The sequence below is a fragment of the Chiroxiphia lanceolata genome, chromosome Z (assembly GCF_009829145.1).
Source record: "Chiroxiphia lanceolata isolate bChiLan1 chromosome Z, bChiLan1.pri, whole genome shotgun sequence".
Lineage (NCBI taxonomy): Eukaryota > Metazoa > Chordata > Aves > Passeriformes > Pipridae > Chiroxiphia > Chiroxiphia lanceolata.
In genome coordinates this window covers 68882730-68905115 of record NC_045671.1, presented here as the reverse complement: position 1 = coordinate 68905115, position 22386 = coordinate 68882730, and the positions used below count along the sequence as shown (strand labels likewise).

General features: G+C 37.2%; 1 protein-coding gene across 6 annotated transcripts in view; it reads right to left on the bottom strand.

Annotated features, from left to right (window-relative positions):
- Window positions 1-22386, bottom strand: part of HOOK3 (hook microtubule tethering protein 3) — an 80117-nt gene that overhangs the window by 26344 nt on the left and 31387 nt on the right. For 5 of the 6 annotated variants that reach the window (XM_032674688.1, XM_032674689.1, XM_032674692.1 and 2 more), the window contains exons 5-13: window positions 21188-21320; window positions 19425-19492; window positions 12378-12440; window positions 10859-10942; window positions 9647-9810; window positions 7383-7523; window positions 5677-5878; window positions 2875-2985; window positions 205-292 (exon numbers count right to left, since the gene is read on the bottom strand). In XM_032674688.1, the coding sequence (XP_032530579.1) occupies window positions 205-292; window positions 2875-2985; window positions 5677-5878; window positions 7383-7523; window positions 9647-9810; window positions 10859-10942; window positions 12378-12440; window positions 19425-19492; window positions 21188-21320 (1054 nt within the window). The remainder of the gene's footprint in view (window positions 1-204; window positions 293-2874; window positions 2986-5676; window positions 5879-7382; window positions 7524-9646; window positions 9811-10858; window positions 10943-12377; window positions 12441-19424; window positions 19493-21187; window positions 21321-22386) is intronic. The other variant, XM_032674693.1, reaches the window with a different exon arrangement.

Here is a 22386-nt window from a genome sequence, read left to right as displayed (position 1 = left end):
GAGAGTAAAACTTCTGACTGACTGAAGTAATATGCAAAGTCTTTGCTTGCTCAGGAAGTTATGAATAGTTGAAGCAGTTTTTCACTTCTGATTTTAGAGGAGCTTAAACTTATTCTATGCTAAACAAAAGCACAATCAATACTCTCCAGAGAGGTCCTGTAAACTTTAGAAAAGAGGTATTTAATCTCCTTATTTGTCTTTTACCTGTAGTGGTGAGTTGACCCTCCTGAGCTTGTACACATCTAAGCTCTTCGATAGTTTCTTTCAAGGAATCCCTTTCTGTTCTTAATCTCTGAACAATTGGAAAGAGAACAATTGGAAAGAGAACAAATAATATCAGTCTTGGCACTACACACCCATCTTTAACAGTATACAGGTCACCAAAAGGCATAGACTTCAACACTTCAAAAAGAGTTTAATGCAATTCTAGAGATTATTTTGAAATTAAGGTATCTCGGTCTATTTCACAATAGAATAAATTTAAGTATTATGTATTCTGCATGGCCAGTGCTGTTTTTTTGGAGAAGAGTTGCTGATCTTAAGAGGTTAGAAAAAACAGGGTATAAGCTTACAAAATTGAGATAATTAGAGAGCAAAGTTACTATATGGGTAGTAAATTGCATCCACTGTGGCCAGTCAGACATTTTCCTTTTCCTTTCATTGGGGCTGATTCCAAGGCAAGGGGAAGTGAATTAAGAGAGCATAGAATTTTCCCTCACCATGTATCCAAGGTTTACACAGGAGTGAAATAAAGAGCAGGCGAGTACACAGTCAACATAACAAACTGCTTTAACTCCATTTTGTTTGTCTTTTACCAGTGAAAGTGTGAGCAGCATTTCCATATCCCATTCCACCTGTGTATCAGCTGGCCTTGCCACTCATCAGAATCTTGGCCATAAAAGAAAACTAGTTGCTTAAGACTTGGTCCGAAGAGAACTGAAGAACAGGACCGGACCACCGTGGGATCCAGAGAGATGTGTTATTTAGTAGCATCAGGTAAACACTCCCTCAGTTTGGCACAAGTTGCCTTCTGGCAAAAAAATGAGAATCTACTGATAGCACCAAGTCTTTGCGCAGAATGTCGCCAAGAGTCAAAAACGAAAGAAGAAAATGGTAACTCTGTAATGACCCAAGCTGCAGTTTGCTCCAAAATTAGATACGTTCGGTATTACTAAATGGTCCAGGACAGATCTTGGCTCTGTGTAGGTATGAAGTTGTGTTAGCTGAGAGGTCCTTGCATTTCATTCTATTAACAGTTGATTATCAAATGCCAGAATACTGTAATGGCTAGAAAAAGCTCAAGGGCTTCATTTAGGCAAGCAATTCATGAAATTATCTTAGTACTTATCACACAACACACCACAGAGGTGAAGTTCCAAGCTACATAGCTGAAGATATCAAACACACTACCATGTTTTGCCAGGACATAAAGAAAAGGATAAAATCAATTTCAGTAACTGCATCCAAAACATAACTAACAAGATAGCAATACATAGCTTATGACCTGTGGTGGGCTACCTTACTGATAAGCATTGTGACAAGAGGGAACAGAAAGAGTAGGTAACAGACAGTGAATCACTACATCCATATGATGAGAGACTTCTATCTGTAATCTGTTTCTCACAGGCATCCAAAAGAATATACTTAAAAACAACATCCAGCCCCAAAAAATACTATTTGTCAGGGGGTAAAATGGAAAACTGTATGACAATGGCCTGCAATTCAGATCCTTTGTGCAAGATGAAATGGTCCACTAAGCAATGGATAAGCCACAGAGACAACTTTACCACTGTCAAACAAAAGCATTGGGGAAAAAAACCACCCCAATTTAAAAATAAAGAGCAGGAAAGAAAGCCAAAGCGCAGTACAAATACAATTACTACAAGCATTTCAGCCTGAAATGAAAGGCAGATTGAAGTGATCTGAAGGTCAAGTGTCCAAAAATTTAATAAAAAATAGAAATCAATGACCTATGAACAAAAAATAACTGAAAACTTTCAGTTGAAATGATATTCAGGTGCAGGGCCTGGAAATTTCAGAAAGAACTGGACATGAAATATGACTACTGAGGAAAAGGCCTACAGAGCTTCTGACAGCTGTATTGATGGACTGATAATTACAACATGTCTAAGAAACTGCTAACTCAAAGTGCTGACCTTGGTTTGAGGTAGTCTGAGGCACCTGCATATACATTCCCAAGAAACAAGCCAAAGTAAAATGGTAAGAAACAACAGTGTGCAATAGAAGTTTGAAGGATCAGTACTGGCAAAAGAGAGCAATCAATTGCAGGATCACTAGCAGCAAATGACACAAGTGGAAGGGGACAGGTTAGTGTCTGCCCTGTGTGTTCCTTGTTGGCAGTGTAAGATAGATCAACAAGGAGCTGTCATAAAAGGTGAGATCGCCACAAAGGACACTTCCCTCTACACAACTACTAAGCCTCTTGCTACAGTGATCATGACTCCCCAAAGAGAAGTACACTGATGGTACCTCGAAGAATGCCTTAGAAAAAAAATGCAACAGGAGTTTAGTTCTAAGATGATACCACAGAAACCCTACTGTAAACAGTTTTTCAGAATACATGAAAATTACCCCGGGTATTTATTAACCTTCTCATGGTAAACAGTAAACAACTTCAGATGCCAAATAAGAATGCTCTTCCTCTTAAAAATGGGTTGCATATGTTTTTGTACAGTCACTTTATTCCATGCTGTACAACTCTTAGGTTTAAAAAGTATCTTGTACAGAAACATTAGAAAATTTTAGTTGAAAAAAGACTTCCTAATTTAAAAAGATTGCTAACTCTAATTACCATATCTCTGTGTTACAAAGTTGCTATCATTGCTAACAAAAAAATAACACCTTGGCACTTACATCTTTTTCTTTTTGGAGGCTGTCTACTTTTTCTTTCAGTCGTTTGCATTCATAATCTAATTTATCAGCTTTCTTGGACTCTTCAGATAACCTGTTTTGTAGTTCAACTGCCTGTGAGAACAAGAATCAATAATGTGTCTGCAAATATTAAAACAAAATACAAAAGACAAAGTAGCCCATTACCATGCACCATGAGTCATGTTGTAAACAAGTGAAATAACTACCTACAGGACACACTAAAACTGCTTTCATAAGTTGTTCTGTGTTTCAGCAAAATAAACAGCATTCAAATATTAGGTCTTAGTACAAGCAAAAGACACAAAAACTAGTGAAGTATTTTCAGTACATCTAAAACAAGAATTTAAGCTCAAGCAAGTTTTATAGAAAAAAAAGCTATGTAATTCTAGGGATCAAAGAGCTTAGGAAAAGCAGAAAAATCTCCCTGCATTCTGAGAAGCCTAGTAAGAAGAAAAAACTCTGAAGAAAGCAAATTACCTACACCTACCAGTTTATGCAGACAGGTAACATTTCTTAACCTGAGATTTCCTAATAATTTCTAATATGTTAATATAAAGATTTGGCCACAGGCTTCTAAAGAGTTTTCCTTATTTCGGGGAGAAACACTGCTAACAAAGCCACATGTATGCTTTCAACTACAGATTAGTAAAGAGCTTTTAAAATTAAGAGAGTAGAAACATGAAAGCTGAGTACAGTGGGAGGTAAATCAGTGAAATCTTGTCTTATCAAAACTCTCAGCCTTTACTAGCAAAGATTCATTCCCAGAACATTAGTAAAGCTCATAATGCAGAGAGCACTGAAGCAAGTAAGGTCAATAAAAACTGAACTGCAAACACAAAAGGTCAATGAAGACTCAGATAAAGACATACAGCTTCTTCTGAAGGAATTTATAAGAAGGCTTTTTCATGGCTTTCAGATTAGACAGGAAGAGATTAACTTAAATTGTGAAGCACTACTTACATTAAGACTAGCCACTTTTTCTTACTGGCTTTTATTTTCAATGTGTACAGCTACAGCAAAATATCCACAAGGCCTAAAATATGCATGGTCTTAAGTCTTAGAGAAGGAATTTGCTGCTGTTGTTCTTAAATTAAAGGCTGTAAAAATAGCACAGGCCTGCGTTTTCTGACATTAAAAAAATAAAATATTAGATATGAAAATATTTCGTTTCTCAGATGTGACATCCATCACTGGGGCTATCACAATAAATGCAGGTATAAAAAAAAAATACACAGGCCTTCACCTGTGTCCTCACTTGCAAAAGATGTAAATTTTCACCTCAAATGGAAAAAAATGCATTAATGTTTGTAATCACTCAAGCTATGGTAATGGCATGCAGAAAAACACAGCAGGAAATAAATTGTATAATTGTCTTGAATTAGGACTTGTGAGGGTATAGAAAGATACACAGTTTCATGGTAATGCATAAGATTAAAAAAAATAAACATGAACTGTCATCACATTTACTAAGCATTATCTCAGTGCGGAATGAGTAAAGCAGGAATTTTGCAACAAAGAAAAGCAAGACATACTGTTAAAAATATATCAGAATGCACATGCACAAAGGGGCTGAATTAAATTACGAAAAAATTATCCTGTAATCTTCACATTTCAATTCTTAATGCTGCAATAAAGTTTCTTAGAAAAGATTTCTGCTGTGTGCAGTGGAGAGGCCATTTCCTTGCAAATTACTACAGGAGTTTGAATTAAGCACTTACATCTGCACAGCACAATGCTTCTAAATCAAAGAAAAAACTCCTCTGATGGCATTCTCACGAGTGGGGTTGGATACTTCATACACAGGACATGTTCCACTACAGGAATTGTCTGTTATTTCATATTTTTTCTTGTCCAAGTTCTTTTTTTCTGGTGAAAACATTTGGGCTGTATTTACAACTAGGCCACAGAGGCTGAAACTAGTTGTCTTAATAAATGAGATGGTCAAGTGCAGGGAAAAAGATCTATTAAGTCTTAGGGAAACACATTGCTCCTGGGCTTGCAATGTTGTTAGTGCTTTTTTCTGTGTTTTGTTCTACTGTAAGCTGACAAACAGGGACGCTGTGCTGTGACCATTCAATCAGGCAGAAATACAGAGCAGGCACTACTACTTTAATGAGCCATGCTCTGCCTGGCCCTGTAGCAAGAATGCCAGTATGATGTCATGCCCCTGTAGCATAGAAGCAGAGAGAAGATTAAGCACATCGTCCACCTTTACAGAAACGGCATCACATGGCACTTTGATAAGCAGGAGGATAAGCAGATGCCTTTCACTCCAGAGAGTGTGCTGGTGACACATTTTGTACTCTGCTGAGTGCATATAAACAACAGGGACGACATGTGTCCTTCTCTCTTCTTATCTGGAAAAATTCAGAAGTATCAGAGACTAGAACCTTAAAAAGGAGAGGTTACTTAACCGGAGGAATAACCTACCTCAGCTGTGGTGCATTCCTCACTTCTGGAAAATTTTAAGCGAAAGGCAGATACTTTCTCTGAAAGAAGAGGCTCAAATTCAAGCCCTGCTATTGAATATGAATTGGGAATAATTTAGGAAAGAACCCTCAACTTCTGTTGATTTTTTTAAATGTAAGAAATACTGCTTATCAGCAAACTAATATAAACCTGTAATAACGACAAGAATTGCAGGAAAGGAGGACAAAGGTAGTACCTACAAAACACGGAAATCTTCTAAACAGAAGGAGCTGGTTTTTTATAGTTTCTTTTTTACTTTGAGGTATTAACCATATTAGGAAGAGAAAGTGTTGCATTGATGGTGCTTGTCCTCACCTGTCTCTTGTATGTTTCCAGTTGACTGCGTGCTGCGTTGGCCTTCCTTAATTCTTCCTCCAGGCTCACAGTATTTTGCATGTACATTGTATTCTTCTCTTCTAAAAGCTTCACTTGACGCCGCAAATCACCCAGATCTTCCAATTTCTTTTTGTATGACTCCACCTGGCTTTCTAACTTGGCTACTTTATCAGAAGAATGCCTGAAGGGACAGATTTGTATTGAATTTGAACTCAGAAAACTAACAGAACTAACAAAGTTAAATGCTTCCTCACTATTTTGCCTTAATGAAGAAGACATTCTGAGACATCATGAGGAGAGCAATAAAGCAATCATATTCTTTTATTACTAACGTTTTCACTTTTATATTACTTGCTTTCCTCCCATATGACTGTTTGTCAACTCAAATTACTGCTGATAGAGGTCCTTTAGAAAATATCACTCTTCCTAATACAGCTTTCTTATCTGCTTCCAATCTTAAAACAGTAGTTAACACAACTTCACTCCCACTCATTTCCTTTCAATTCCAAATTATCTTCTATTCTGCATTTTACAAGGGTAAAGAAGAAAATTTTCTGGCCTCCAATTTGTTTTAATGTGAGCCAGGAATAAAATCATAAAGATCCATCTCCTGGGCAACTCACACTTGGTGACATGGAAGTAAAGTACTGTGTTTGATTTGTTTGGAGTTTGATTCCTTCTAAAAAAAAAAGAGAGAGAGAGAGAAAAGAAACACCAGGCTCTGTTCATAACTTCTCAGAGTTTTTTTAATCCATCCACTGCACTGCCAGGATAGCAACTGCTCTCACCTCAACAACCACCCATCCCTCTACCACTAGCACTGTCCTCGGTTTCATTTTTGAACCAAATCATTTACAGACCCAACTTCCTATGAAATCCAGGGAATCTCCCACCGAATTTATGGGCCAGTTTACGAGACACTGAGGCAAGCCAAATCTCTGTGATCCCCAGTGAAGTGCAGAGCCTCTCTCTTGCAACAAGGAATTAGTCTTTGAACCTATGCCACCCACACAGACAGTTTATGAAATTATGCAGCCTGATGGGTTCATTCCTAATGACAGAGGGGATAAAGACAGAAAGCTTTGACAGAAAGCTGCTGGTGAATTAGAAACGGCAATATTAAACTAAGCCTTGGGAGAGAGAACGGGTAACTGTTCTGAATAACTCATTGCAGCAAGGCACCAATACTGAAGGATTATGTTCCCCAGCAAAAGTGGTTGTCCCACCCTACAAACCCCTAGCATCATCAAATCATGACAACTTTGTGTGCTAAGATCCAGTGACAGTGAGAGCTGCAACAGGTGTTCATATTAGCATTATTTGATGAACTAAAAGCACACCCAAAATCCAAACAATGCAAACCTAGGAAAGGGTATAGTTTCCTGACGAGAACAGATGCTCAAGTCATGATGAAGCTGAGTAGTAAATACTCAAGAGATCAGCAAGTGCCCTGTAATAACCATAAGATTGTGTAGAACTGCTAAGTCTACTCATAGTTAGTGATCAAAGTACACAATAAACAACTATTTTACTTAAGCAGAATTAAACTGGAGGATCCAGAAGAACCTTGGCATTGAGAAAGCATTTATATTTAATATTTAAATTATTTAAACAAAAGATAATGTAGATTAAGTGAACAAATTAAAGGTTAATAGTTAAAAAAGGATTAATGGAAGAGAATTTACCTGAGTACATCTATCTCATCCTTCAAAGACTGAGCCTCCTCTGCCAGTGTAGTAAGTTCTTCTGTTTGTTGTCTCAATTCTGCAATTTCCTTTTCTAGTTCTTCACAGCGTATTCGATAGTCATCTTTGGCAGCTTCTAATCTGTAAAAATGAAGAAAAACAGAAAATAACTTTCCATCTTGAGCCACAGTTCCCTTTCCTCATCATCATCCTCTCTAAAAACACATGGAATGGCCTTCTGCTGCAGTGAAGGAGAGCAGCCCAATGTGCTTATTCAAAATGTAGAAGCAGATTGACTTTTTTGATGGTCCCAATCTGATATCAGTCTTTCTACTTGGAAAATCAAAAGGTAACGTATGTTCTCATAAAGACAATCCTCAGGTTTTTTCTGCAATGGCCATTTTTCACAAAGGAAGTTCGAGTAGAAATTTTCACCTTTTTTCATCTTGGAACATACAGAGTTTGAACATGACACATTTATCGTAAGATTTTGTTCAGTTGTCCAACTCCTATACACCTTCAACAATATTGATCTGACTGTCAGATGTTATAAATGCCATAGAGCTCTCAACAAAGTCGTTTTATTTATTTACTCATAAAGAGCCTGTGCATGCCCAGCACGCCTGAAGAACCAGGTTTTTAGTTAAAAAGTAAAGAACTCAGACCAAAGTTGCTGGAGTAAATTGCTTGCATACAGCACACATGGGCAAAGCTCCATTAACCTGTCAGTGAAAAAAGGGAACAAGTAATAGTAACTTTGTCAAAGTATTTTGAATGAATGGAAAAGGACACAACCTGGAACACGAAAGTCCTATGGCGACTTTGATCTGAAATTAAAACATGAACAATCCAGAAAGGGAGATATGACCATGAGGGATAAAAAAAGTGTTTTATCCAAAAAGAGTCTACAAGAATGGAGACAAGAGAAAGTCTTTAAGCCATTTAAACCACAAACAACAAACATTTGGATCGTGACAGACTAGAATCTGTGTCAAAGGACAAAGAGTCAAGACTGGGAGAAAAACAGTTGTACCACAGTGGGCATCAATTCAGCTGTACATATGTCCTGCTTGATCAGGTAGAGCTGGAAGGAACACGTACAAATTGCCATTAGAAACCATATGCTATGAAGGCAGGGGAGGGAGATAAAGGAGACCAGGAATGAGTCTCACATGTGAAAAAGGTTTGGAATGACCTTCAGAACCTGAAATTAGAGTAACAGGCAGTGGAAATATAGAATATGGGGAGAAAATCTATTCAAATAGTAACTGATAACAGACTCGAGGAGAAATCATTCTAGAGCATGGAGATGAATCAGAAGAGATAAAAGGGGACACTATCACCACATTACTCCTTTGCATGGTAGATGTATACAATGAAGAAATCCAGGCACTAGCTGCTGTGAAAGAGAAATATTGAACGTTTTTCAAGAAACAGATGGGAGAGGGTATGTCAGAATAACCAGGAGGGAGGTTTAGTGTAAGAGGAAGTGGAAAAATGGCAAAACAGGTAAAAAAGGAAACTTACATGGCACTTATCACAAGAATTAGAAAAGGGCAATGGGAAGAGCATAGCAAAAGAAAAACTGGCAGTGTAAAGAAATACCATGGTTTCACTCAAGAAAGAGGAGGGAAAGTACGGCAAAGAGAATGAAAAAGTGAAGTGAACCAGCTTTCTTCAGCAGAATAGGCACACACAGCCTGGAAGCAACTCTCAAAAGAACCAGGAAGGAGATTTACAAAGGGATTGTATTTCCACAGGGTGAGGAAATGCAAATGAAGTGCAGAGCTCACATGTGGATAATCTCCATGTTTCAGATATGAAACAATTTGTTTTCAAGTTCAGAGAAGGACATACTTTGCTATGTAATAATGCCACCTGTAGTACTGCCTGTAGCAAACCTTAGTCTAGGAATTTCTACACCTTAAAACCGCAATCAGAATAATTTGGGCAAAGGAAAGCATGCTACTTTTAATTCTCACTGATTTTGAAAAACATGGGTGAAATGACTGCATGCAAACAATTCAAAATAACTCAACAGAGTAGAGAGTGACATGTATACAGCATTTCAGCATTAAGGTGATGCATTTTGTTATGCTAGAGCTTGTAAAGAGGTAAATCATAATGTGTACCACACTGTAAAAACTGTACTACTGTGGTTATGTCACCCATTATACTCATTCACAACTGCCAGCAGATACAGAAGTATCTAAGTCATATATGTTGCCAGCTACAAACAATCTAACCAAGCATAGCTTTTCTACCTGAATGTTTCCTCTTGGAGCTGTTCTAGCTGTGTCTGCAGCTGCAGGTGCCTACGACCTGCAGGGCTGTTGGGATCTTCAATAGAATCAGACTGATTTAAGCGTTCCATCAAAATCTGGTTCTCAGCAAGCAGACTGCTCTTCTCCTCTTGGAGGGCTGCAACCTGTTGTAATAAAAGCATGGACTAGAATAACTGACCCATCCAGCTTCAGAGAGAAATATTTTTTGGTGCACATAATAAAGCATCAACACAATCCACAAACAGAAACACGCAGACTACAATAATAATCACATTTCACAGGAATATACTGTATCATTTAATAGGCATTCAATTGGTAAGTGAAGCAACCAACATATTGCAACATTAGGGGCAGATTTACCACACAAAATATGCAACTATTCTTTAACATATTTTGCACTGGCATTGAAAGAAAAAGTCTTTGTTATGAGAGAAGATAACTTCATCATAATTAAGTCTGCATACTCTCCCAACAAACAAATAAAACCAGCTCTCCACAGTAAGGGCTAACTGCAAGCAGGTCCAAACCAGGAACACAGTTCCAAAGATGACTCAGTTTCCACCAACGCTGTGGAAACAGGCAGTGGCATGAATAACTCAGAGTGCTCCAACTCAAACAACAGCTGAAACATGGGTTCACATATTAACCACGAGCACGCAGATCAGCTTCATTAATTCCAACAGTTACTGAACTGTTTGGCAAAATGCCTGAATTATACTCCAAAACAGGGTTACAATGGCAATGCCTTTCAGGGCTTCCTCCTCACACCCCTCATATCTTCCAGACAAGGTATGATTGACTTAAAGTAAAACTTAGCCAAAACCCATGCACAGCTGATAGTCTGCACTAACTTCCTACCGGCATTTAACACTGAACTGAAACTGTTACAGCAGCAGAAAGTGTATTAGTTCTCTACCGCAACAGTTTTACCACACAGCTCAAACCCTTCCTACCAGAATGAAAAAAAGTTTCATCAGTGTGAGTCATCTTCATACTGGCAACGTTGCATCAAGATAAGAAAACAATGACATTCATTCTGCTAGCACAAGTGAAGCAAAATAACTACTGTGCCATTTTCATCTCCCGTTTAAAAACTGTTTTCCACACTATACTGCTTATTTTCAGCTGCCTAAAAGTTAATACATCTTTTTCCCCACTTGAAAATCAATACAGTCACTATAGCAAACTTACCTGCATATCTAACTCATGACATCTCTGGGCAATTTCTTCTTTTGTTGCTAGTGCTTCATTTAATTCTTCTGTAGTTTTCTTCAGCTAGCATAAACAATAAACATTAACATTGTCATCACTCCCTGTGATTCATTTAAAAATATTCTGAACTACATGACTGTAAAATTTTCACAGTTAGGTAATATATTAAATTTTTGAAAAGCTCAGGCAGTTCCACTCTTTTAAAGAAAAAAAAAGAAGCAGGTGTGATTACTGTTTAGTTTGTGTATTAGTAAAAAGTAAAAGTACCCAAAAGTAATATTTGCTCTTATATTAGAATTATCACATCTGTTCTACGAATTGAGCCAAAAACACTTGAAGAACTCAGGTCTGAAGAACTCATCAAATCTCTACACTGAAAAAAATTGTCAATACCACTTTTCTTTACAGAATCAAAGACTGTATAATTTCGATTTTCAATTTAGTTTTGAAAGGACTGGAAGGTGGAATACAGGGAATGGACAATTAGGGTAAAATCTCTCTAGTAAAGGAAGCTACTTTTAGTGCACAACAGGGATACAACTAACATGGTGACAGAGAAGCCTACCCTTCTGAAAAAGGGCACTGAATCTTGTAAGCAGTGGTAAATATTCAGGTATTTCCCTTCAAGGGCTCAATATTCAAAGATATGTATCTTGCCAGTTTACAAATTAATGCAGTGAACATAAGCATAGCTACAGGTGTGTGCATGTTATGTATATGGACATAGATACAGATGTACTATTATATATGATGAAGTTTAAATGGGCTTTCTCAAATAGCATCATCATATTTGGTATGTGCAAGTTTATTTCTCAGGGCCTGTTTACATACAGAAATTAATTTAATCTGCCAGCATTTACATATTTCTGCAGAAAAAGCATGATGGAGGAACACAGGGAAAACCACTGTACTATACTTCGCAATTAGAAAAAAAACTGAGGAAGCAGGACAGTGTTAGCATGAAGTTAAATTAGTAAAACCAATTGGTTTTGCATATTTTTTAAATATATCAGACAGGGAAGGATTATATTTGAAAACTTCTCTTATGTACTGGACCGGTTCCAGGACCCCAAATATGCGTGTGTTTGTTTTGATTTGGCTGTTTGTTTTTTTTAACTGACTTTGGGAGTAGGAAAAGTTTTATTCACACGCATAAAAAGTTTTATTCAAATACTACACATTTTTTTATCCTTTCTCAATACCTAAAGATTTGTACCAATCTGCAGTTTGCTTTATTATGTCATACAGCTAGACTGGTTTTCCAAATCAACTTTTTTTTTTTTTCCCCTTAAACACAGAATAGGAGTAAACTCAATCTATAAACCTAAGGGACTCTGAAATTTACTGTGGAAATTTAGTTTTCCACTCCTCATTTGACTTTCCCACAAAACACTTTAATGATTAAAGAAAAAAAAAAAAGACAGAGTTCTTAATACAGAAAAAGGACTGGCCACTGATGTGCTATGATGGAAGGAAAGAAACATTTGGTCTTAGATACCTGCCGATCAAGGTCAACGTAAGCATCATTTCCAACAGAGACTGGAGACTCTTTACTCATCAACTGCAATTAGATTACACTGGATTAGAAAAAAGAAGGATTTACTTTTATATTAAAACCTAAGTTTCAACGAAACACCAAGCTTGTTTTTACTTTTGGGAGTTTTAATCTGACTTAATTTGAAAGTTTTTAACTTCATTTTTACATAAGATGTCTTCAGAAACAAAACCAGAAAAAAAATAATCTTCATAACTTATAATAATATTTAGAGTGGTAAAAAAAAACCCCTTACATCATCTCTTTTTCTTCTGACAATGCACATTCTTCATCTATGATGAAGTCTACAGTACACCCTGCTAAATATTTTACTGAAGTGGCATTGGAATGATGGTAGATATCAACACACCATGCAAGATCTTCTTTTAATTGTTCTCTGCTAATGGCTTTCATGCTTCAATTACCTGGAAGTTCACATGTATTTATTTATTTCACTAAAGTTTGGGACATATCCTCAGCTAATAGCGCAAAACAAAGATGAACAAAATTCTGCTCTGGAGTTGTCTGTAATTTTCAAATTTAAAGAGAAACTCTGTAGAGTGCATCCCTGAAATGAATATTACAATTCATTGTGTACTAACCTATTTTATTGCAGGAATACCTGAAGGTGGGTGGTTTCGTAATATTTAGAATGTGTTAAAAAACAAACAAACAAACAAACAAAAAACCCTCCCCAGAAACAAACAAAAAACCTAAAACAAAACAACAAAAAAACCCAAACCACTATCAAACCCTCAGCACAAAAGCCCAAATCAAGTCCTATGAAATTGACTGATGAACTTATTAAAAAAAAAAAAAAGAGCTGATAAGTTTTAAAAGCTCTCCAATGACACAAAATCAGGACTAGATTTTTCCCCTAACACCTCTGGTCCAGCCTGGTTACTCCCTCCAGAGACAGGGTTTCCTTTATTCATTCCAGAAAACAGTGCTTTCGCACTACTTTTCCTTGACAAAGTTTTTGGAATACATGGCACTGAGCCTTCATTTGTTCACGATCCTTTCTGTTTATACCACAGCGTACAAGTGAAAAATCTCTGTTTGACATTTACACCATTCAAATATTTAAACACTTACATATCTCTCCCTTTTCCCATATCCTTAATTGGGATTTACCTGCATAACTAATGCTTAAATTAATCTATCTGTCCTCAACAGTCCTCCTCAGACCATGACAATGTTTGTCAAATTTCTTCCATTTTGTCTACATGTTTACAACGACAAAACCACTCCAAGATGAAGCACTGCATGAAGCCCAGAGTCCCTGTAACAATAATTAGAAAGTCCCTAGCCTCAGAGCTGTCCCCGGAAAAACGAAGTCACATCTTTTTCGTTACCATATATAGTGGTATTACAAACTTGTCTATAATTTAAGGCCCTAATCTAAGATTATTATCATTTAAACAAAAACTTCCAATCCCTCCCTGCTCTGTGACAAGTCTTACATGTTTCAACTACTGCATTTCACCAGCTACTGTTAAAATGCTTTTCCAGACGACTAAAGGGATATACCCTATTAACCAAATACTGAACTCCTCTTCCCTGTTTTATATCCCAAAACTGTTTGCAAACACTGGACATGCGTGTTCACAAGCACACAAGTAAGTTCCACCCGCCAAGCCAGCACTTTTCAGCTGTCGGGTCCTGCTCAGCCTGCAGGGGTGTGCAACAACACGTCCCTAACAGCAGCCGCCCCTTCCTGGCCCGAGCACAACTTCCTCTTCAGAAAACCAGCTCAACGGAACTCCACAAGACTTACGGTAAAAAGGAGTACAAGTGACAGCACAACCCACTAGAGGCCACTGTGGTGTCACTGCTCCCGTGAACTGCTGTACAGGAAGCAGGCCAAGGCCACTAATACAATCCCTATTTCCTTCAGTGAGTTTTGTCATCTCTCGCCAAACACGCTGTTCTGGAAGAGCCCTTAAGCAGAAATGTCCAGAAAAGAGGACATTATCTGGAGTAGGATTAGGCAGTGGAGATACGTGGTCTGGGTGTACCCTGAATGTTACACAGCACTTGTGAATTTAACTCCATGGGGTGCGTTAAGAATGTCATGGAAAGCGTGCATGAGGCACTGAGGGTGAGAGCCATAGACACACGTGCAGATGACTGAGTCAATGCAACAGGAAGCACCTTGCAATCTGATGGCCTGTGCTGTGGTGGGAATGCTAAAGATGAAATCTAAGGGATTGTTTTGTGTCCAGTAAGTCGCACAACCAGACAAAGAACAGGAAAGATACTGACAGATAACTCAGAACTAACACAGGAATCCAACTTGTGATCAACAGTTAATAATAAACTGAAGTTAAGGAGTGGGATGAAAAGGTATCAGGGCAAAGGAGTGCATCCATCTTTCCCCTACACATCTCCTCACACACTGGGACAACAGTTTATGCAACAAAATGTCTTGACCACACTCTGCTTCTGGATTGCCTCTACACAGTTTCTCCCCACTTAATAGGAAACACTTTACCCTAAATAGCACAGCCAACAGAGTACAACCACCTATCCAAATTTCTCACTCTTCAGTCAGATTTTCTGAAAATTTCAAGAAAAGTTTTACTGAATGCTGTGTCTTAGGATTCCATACAAATATGTTTGTCAACTCAAAGCACACACTACAACCTTCCATCCACCTGAAAAATGCAAGGTAAGAGGCTTGCCTAGTTTCCTCCATTCTTCACTTTGTTTCTGGTCAATCAGCATTCTCTGATATTACTGAAATTTAGAGATCCAAAATGCTCATTTAATCAGTTACCTGCTCAATGGCACATGCATTATTTATTACTAATCTGATGATACTAGTAGGTTGATACTAATTTTTAAATCAAATTTACTTACTGGTTCTGCTATATATCTCCTTTACTTAAAGTTCATATTCAGAAAAACTTCATTAAATACTGCTGTACTTTCAGTGCTTCACATGCAGCCTGCAAGTGTGATATTAGAACATGTGGAATTGAGAGGTATGGATCAATGCCAAGACTTTTGAGTTTACAGGGGCAAACTTCATTTCATTTGTATTCCAAATAAATTAAGAGAATAAAAAGCAGAAGGAAGTGGCCTTTTCAGTCTCCCCTTACAGCTTGAGTTTTCTTCTGGAGCAGACTACAGGAGGAATAAAGGTCTGCCTTCACAATTTTGCAGGACTGGAACTGGCCTTCAGTTCCAAGCTCACCATTTAGCTTAAGTATAGTATTATTACTTATTTTCACCTGTAACTTTAATGGAGGATGATGTGCAGAAAGTATAAAAAGGGGAAAAAAAGAATTGCCAGCAAAATCAAGCAACTGCACTAGGTGTCTACATGAGAAGGAAAAGCCTGCTTAAGAGCTTCTGACAGTGAAATGAACTAGCATTTACTGTCTTTTTCTTTTTCTGGTTTATTTTGCATAAAAAGGTCAGTCTGGATTACAAATGGTGCAGTAACCTGGACAACATGATAATACTTATAATTATTTGTGTAGTTTTATGAGCAGCAGTTGTCATTCCATGTTAATCCTTTACATATGCACCTCTTCATGCTCACAGCTTTGGTATGATATCTCACATAACACTTGAAGGTCTGCTAATCCTATATTATTAAAACCTTCACATTTTAATTGCTTTCCTTGGGAAATGTGAACAAGTTGTGTTGTCATGGATACATAAAGATTAGGGAATGGGTAAAACTATCACAAAATCTGCACGCATGAATAACATGAATTATGAAAGCTTTTTTTTCCCTATACGTGATTTTGCAAATGCAGCTGAACCATTCAGTTGATGATTTTAACAGTCCAAAACAGTTGCTTTATCTGAAATGCTTCTTCTGTAATGATAATATTTTACAAGCTCGTTTAAGTGTCCACAAAAACAATGACAAAAATCTAGTTCTGTACTCAGGTTTTCTTTTTTGAAACATCTTTATGTTTGTTTTAAAGAGTCAAGGTTATGTATGACACTGTGTATCCTTTAAAGCAGGTGGACTTTCTTCCTCCAGCTGGTATTCAGTCTGTCCTCCAGTCTATCTATTGACAGACGCAACAAAATACTTTTGTATTACTTCCTAACTATTAAAAACCCACTTTTACTTCACACAAGATAAAGTTTTAAACAGTCAAGATAAAATGCAGTAGGGGAAAACCCCACAAAACCAAACAGTGGAAGTAACACAGTCAGTATTAACCCAGACAGTAAGTTCCTTTTCCTATTCACCCCAGGCATGTTTTGACACTACCTCTAGTACTGTTCTGACTCTCAACTTGACCCGCAGACACCTGCTAAGTGATCAAGTTTAGAGATGTTTTAAACAGCAAAGGCAAGCAGATTATTTGCCTCAGCTACTGCCTTCATAAATAATGAACTTTGCTGTTCAAGAAAAAGACTTGGGAAAATGGCAGAAGAATTTCCAAAAGATGTCAAGGAAAGGAAAAGAAAGAAAAACACACAATGGCCAAAATAATTTCCGTAAGGAAAGATTTTGGGCCTTTAAAAAATCTAAACCCCATGAAATTAAAAATAACTGTAATATTATGCATATTAATACATGAAATCCTCTATCTGGTGCACAGCTTGTCTTTAGATATGTATACGTGAAGATTAGCATCTAAGAATCTAGGTGGTGGCAACACACCAGATCAATTTGACTACACTAAACAAAATAACACTGTTATTTGTTAAAAACAAGCACTGTTCAATTTATAAAACCTTATGGAGCACAAGGCATGTTTTAAACATTTAAATAAGTGAAGAAAGGAAATGTTGAAGAGTCACAAGTTATTAAAAAATGAAATAAAATAATCAACTAAAATTTAGAACATAATATGCTGCTTCTTCCATTGAAAAAATCACCTTCTACATGCAAAAAAACTAGATAAAACTTGTTCTACTCTGCCTCATGATATACTTTCCTGAGTAAGATGATTTATGAAAACCAAAGAAGCATCAAAAAAAAATTTATATGTGCTCGACTGAAACAGAAAAATAAATTTCATAATACATCAGTAAAGCTTAGAGAGGTCTTCTGACATACCTAATTTTAAAGAAAGAGTACCTGCAATGTCAAATACTTCGGAACGCTTGGACTAGGCGATGTACAGCAACTTTTCAAACATATACATATAGCTACTTTCCTAGGCATCTTATTTTGGTGCCTCCTACATAGTGCTTGTTCCAAGTCACTTGAATTCTGGGAGCTGCTGTGAGTCCAAGAAATAAAAAATCCTCCTTAAATCCAGTGAAGTTTCACCCCATGTGAATCTGTGCTGGCTATGACCTAACTCACAGAAGAACCTTCTCCACAATTTTGCCAAGCACTGACATGAGACAGGCCTGCAATGGCCAGTGTCTGTCTTCTTTCTCTTCTTGAAAATTTGGATAATCTTTGCCAGCTTCCAGTTGACCCTGGACTTCTCCAGATTCCAAGCCCATTAAAAAACAGTGGAGGGAGGTCCGGCTCTCAAAGTGTTATCGAAGTCTGAGACGCTTTCTCACCTCTTCATTGAGCACCTGAGATCCTCCTTATTTGGTCCTGAAATGCCTTGGATTTCTAAGCAGCTTGGAAAGTAGCATTAAAATCACTCAGAACTGTGCCAGTACCTGAATAGTAAGCTTTCTGATTCAGTGAGTTTCAAAAATCTGCTCCAGAAAAACAGACCTGGTGATTTCTCCCCTACTTCTACTCACCAGCTCAGAGAAAGGGTACAAACACTAAAAAACTTCAAAGTTTACTCATCAAAAATGCTGAAAACTGTGGGCTGCTTCAAATCTGGCTATTATATCAAATGAAGAAGACTTTTAGAAAAATTAAATAGGAGATTTTTAACAGAAAGAGGGAGGATAAAATAAGGTTTTCTGTTTCAAGGCAGTGCAGAATACAGTGATGCTGAAATTTGGATTTAATAAAAAGCATTAGAAAGCTTCACCAAAACACTGTATTACAGTTACAAAAAATAGAGAAAAGTAAAATATCCCAAAACTCCAGCAAACTGGTGCTTGGCAGCACCAACTGGAAGACGACTGAGCGTAACAATTCTTTCAATGCTCATTTCAAAACTCTGCTCTGCATGGTTGTAGACAGCACTCCACACACAGACAACTGAATTTATGACTGCATGGTTGAAGTGATGACAGGGGACAGGGTCCCTTGTAGGCTCACTGACACCTCTTTCTACATTCAGACATTCCAGAGAACTGAAATTGCTCTAGAGCCTGGTGTTGAATTTAATTTCTCCTGTTCAGGTTCAAAAGAAACGGGATTACCAGTGGTTTCCAGCTTTCCTTGGTGGCCTGCCCCGCAGTAAACCTCCACCTATGAAGACTGATAGGCATTTCACTTGTGGGCATTCTGGGCTCCTAAGAAGTCACATGGGGGGGTTCAGGGCTAAAGTGGCTAACACTGAGGTTTTAACCACAAATGCACTGGAGTATAACAAACAACTAACAAAATGCACTGGAGTATACTCACTAACTTGTAAAAACATAGCAGCCTATTATATTATTCATATATATTCATATTATTTATCATTACATATCATCATTATGTATCATAACACTACAGCTGACAGAAGAATACTCTGCTCTCCAATTCTCTTCCTTTTCACTTGTCAACAAAATTTAAAAAAAATTAGCAGCCCATGAAGTTTTGCAATTTCAAGGTACAAATTTTGATGAAATTCTACAGTATTTGGTTACCCATATAAAATCAATCTAGTGTATTTTAGGATTCACAGGGTGGGAAAGGTAAAGGAAAGGGAACCCAATATCAAAAATATCTAGAAGTTCCAGTCTTCTAGATTTAAAGAAAAGTGGGACATTCAACCAGAGTTCCTTGACATAAAGCAAGATTTTTCTAAGGAAAAAATAAGATATTTTTCCCTGCAAAAAGGTAAAATCTACACCCCTTATTTTCTTTACTTCCAACTAAGTTTTTCCAAAGTAGGAAAAAGCATATTGTTGTAAAATACTGAAAGGCAGAACTTTTATAACACTGCGGGCATCCCAGCATACCTCCTGAATGGCTGTCATGACAACATGTTGAACTGATTCTTCCATCATCATTATGGTCTGGATGTACTCTGAAAAAAAAAAAAAAAAAGGGCATTCTGAAACATCATGGTTAAAATTCAAGTCAGAGAACAGGAGATCAGAAGCTGCATCCTTCCTACAAAATGAGTGGGTGCCATGGATGACACTGAAATGCATAATCTCCAGTCAAGTCCCACCAAAACAAACTCAACAGGATTTTATCAGAAGTCTGATCAGACATAAATCCAGCTTATTTGAACTCTACAACAGTGAAAAAAGTACATAATTATCTTTTCTTTTCCTTCTGGCACCTCACAGTTCTGTTATAACTACTTTCACTCCTTTTCTCCATTTGTTCCCAAACTATTCAGGCTCCTCAAGTGCACAATCCATGCATAGGTTGTACTTTTCCATAAGTTTGACAATAATGTCCTGCCTTCCTACAGCATCCTCATTTCAAAGCATTTTCACATCCATTCTTGCTTTCTGTTCTTATTCCTGTGTTACCCCACAAATTGAGTCCCCCTCCACTTTTTCACTCCTCACCTATGTATAGATGTGAGTTACAGATGAGGTACTTTGAGAGACAATATAGTGATCAGAAGGGCAAATTCTGACATTTAGACTAAGTCAAGGAGTTAATGACTTGCCCAGTATAATGCAGTTTCCAGATAGATACGATCTCCTTTACACATGACCTGTACTCTTTTAATGATGTGCCTAAGGGAAAGATATTGGGGAAAAGTCACCTCTAACTGATTAATTAGCTCATGCCAAATCTCACTCCAAGTACATAAAACTAGACTGTTCTGATATTTCAAACATGTACATTTTTAATGTCCAAACTGAGAGAGTAAAGGACAGACAAGAATAAGATATACTTCGCACCTGAGGGTGACAAATAGTCACCCAAAGGAAGGAAGTAATTTTACAGAAAACAGAGAGGAGAGAAGGGTTAATAAACAACAGTTATTTATATACTCATGGAATAACACTCCCTCTAATTAATAAAATAGCCAGACCATCTCCTGTTTAAGAGAACAAAAGTAATTTCAGAAGGAGAAACTAAAGTGATTCAGTCACCTCAGAAAACTGAAAGGGGAAACCAGCAGTAAAAGTCAAGATGAACCAAGCAAGAGGAAGATAAAAGGTCTTAAACCCTGGTTGCCACCAAAACCAAATTGAGTTAAATCAGAAGAGACATATATTTGGTGCAACTGTAATGTAAACACAGTAGAAATAGTCTTATTTTCCCAAACATGTATTTTCTATTCATATGACTATGTTTTGTGTTTTAAGTGTTTAGAATAAATGTTTGCAGTTGCTCTCAGAAACCACAGTATCCCAGATCACACCAGACACATCTTCAGGCAAAGCTTTCACCCGTGTAGTTAAGGTAATGACTGGAATGCATTCCTAAAATCAGGAGTTGCACAGAATAATGCAACAATCACATATGTCCATTCTTGACTAGGTAGGCCCGAGAATTTTCCTTTGTAGAGTGATTTTTCAGCTCAGCAAACCCAAATTGAAAATATGTATGTTGGAGGCAAAATCAATTCCACAGCATGAGTCTCCAAAACTAAGGAAGCTTATAACAAAACAACAGTTACTATCTGTAGGACAAAATCATGTCACCACTGAAAAAAACCCTACATTTGTCTCTGACAGAAATACAGTAAATAGAGTTTTTCCTCTAAGTATTTACATAACAAGCAAGAAAACACGCTTTGAAAATTTATTACCTTGCTTCTGTTCACAATTCACAGCGCATCCCAAAATAAGCTGAAGCATTCTCCCAAGCTCTGCAGCATCAGCATGCTCTCCAATCAGGTTAACATCAGGAAGGGTGAAGTCATTTATCTGTTGCCCCAGAATCTGTGTAAAGACCCAGTAATTACACGGCTGTATCACTGCACACACACATGCACACACATTTTGTACAACGATGATTCATAATCAACAAGAGCAGTTCACTCTTACTTTAAATCCACCTTTAAAACAAAGTATATTGCCTAACATCCAAATATTAAATCATACTGTTTGACACAAATAATATTTGGGAGAAGACAAACATGACCAACACAACACTTATGAGCATCGACTCATAAGCAACTATGAGTTACACACGTGGCAAGATTTTTTTTCTTCAGATGAGAAGGTAACAAAAGCAGGCCACCACATGGATAATTGATTTTTTTTTAAAGCATTCCATTAAAAAACCCAACACCTAAAACCACCTCATGTAGCATAAAATATTATACACAAATCTGACATTTCTTACTACTATAAAGCTAAGAAATAAAATATTTCACCTATACAATACATATGTCTAACACTGAGAGGTGAAAAATACAAACAAAAAACTCAGATCACTAAGCCTTGCACTTCTAGCAAATTTAAGGATAACTTGCAAGTCTCACAGCTAAAAGAGATGCTCCATGGAAGATAATCTGAGTTAGTAGTACAATGATATGTAATTAAACAGCCCACATGCAGAAAGAAAGAAAAAACCCAACAAAACAAGAGCCCATGTGACTCACAATAGTGTTATCTGATTTATCATTAAGACTACATTAATGATTGTCAGTAGATGGAATTAAACAATTCTGCTAAATTGCTCTTTATTGAAGAGAGGCTTGAAAATATGAATATGAAATTTGGAATTAAAACACATCTATGACACATTAATTGCAGATGAAAAGAAACTAACCTCTTAAACAGGGTGTAATAAGGAAACAATGACTATAGAGGGAATCAGTCGTTTGCTGCTTGCCCTTTATGTGCAATACTTGAGAAAACAAGAAACTAGGTAAAGGTATTTAGAAAAAGTGTGTAATGTATATGAAGACCACAAAGAAAACAAGGTACTCAGAAGTTTTCTAGAGCTAGGTTTTGAGGGAGTGTTGTGGTTGAGTTTTTCTTGTTGTGTTTGGTGCTTTTT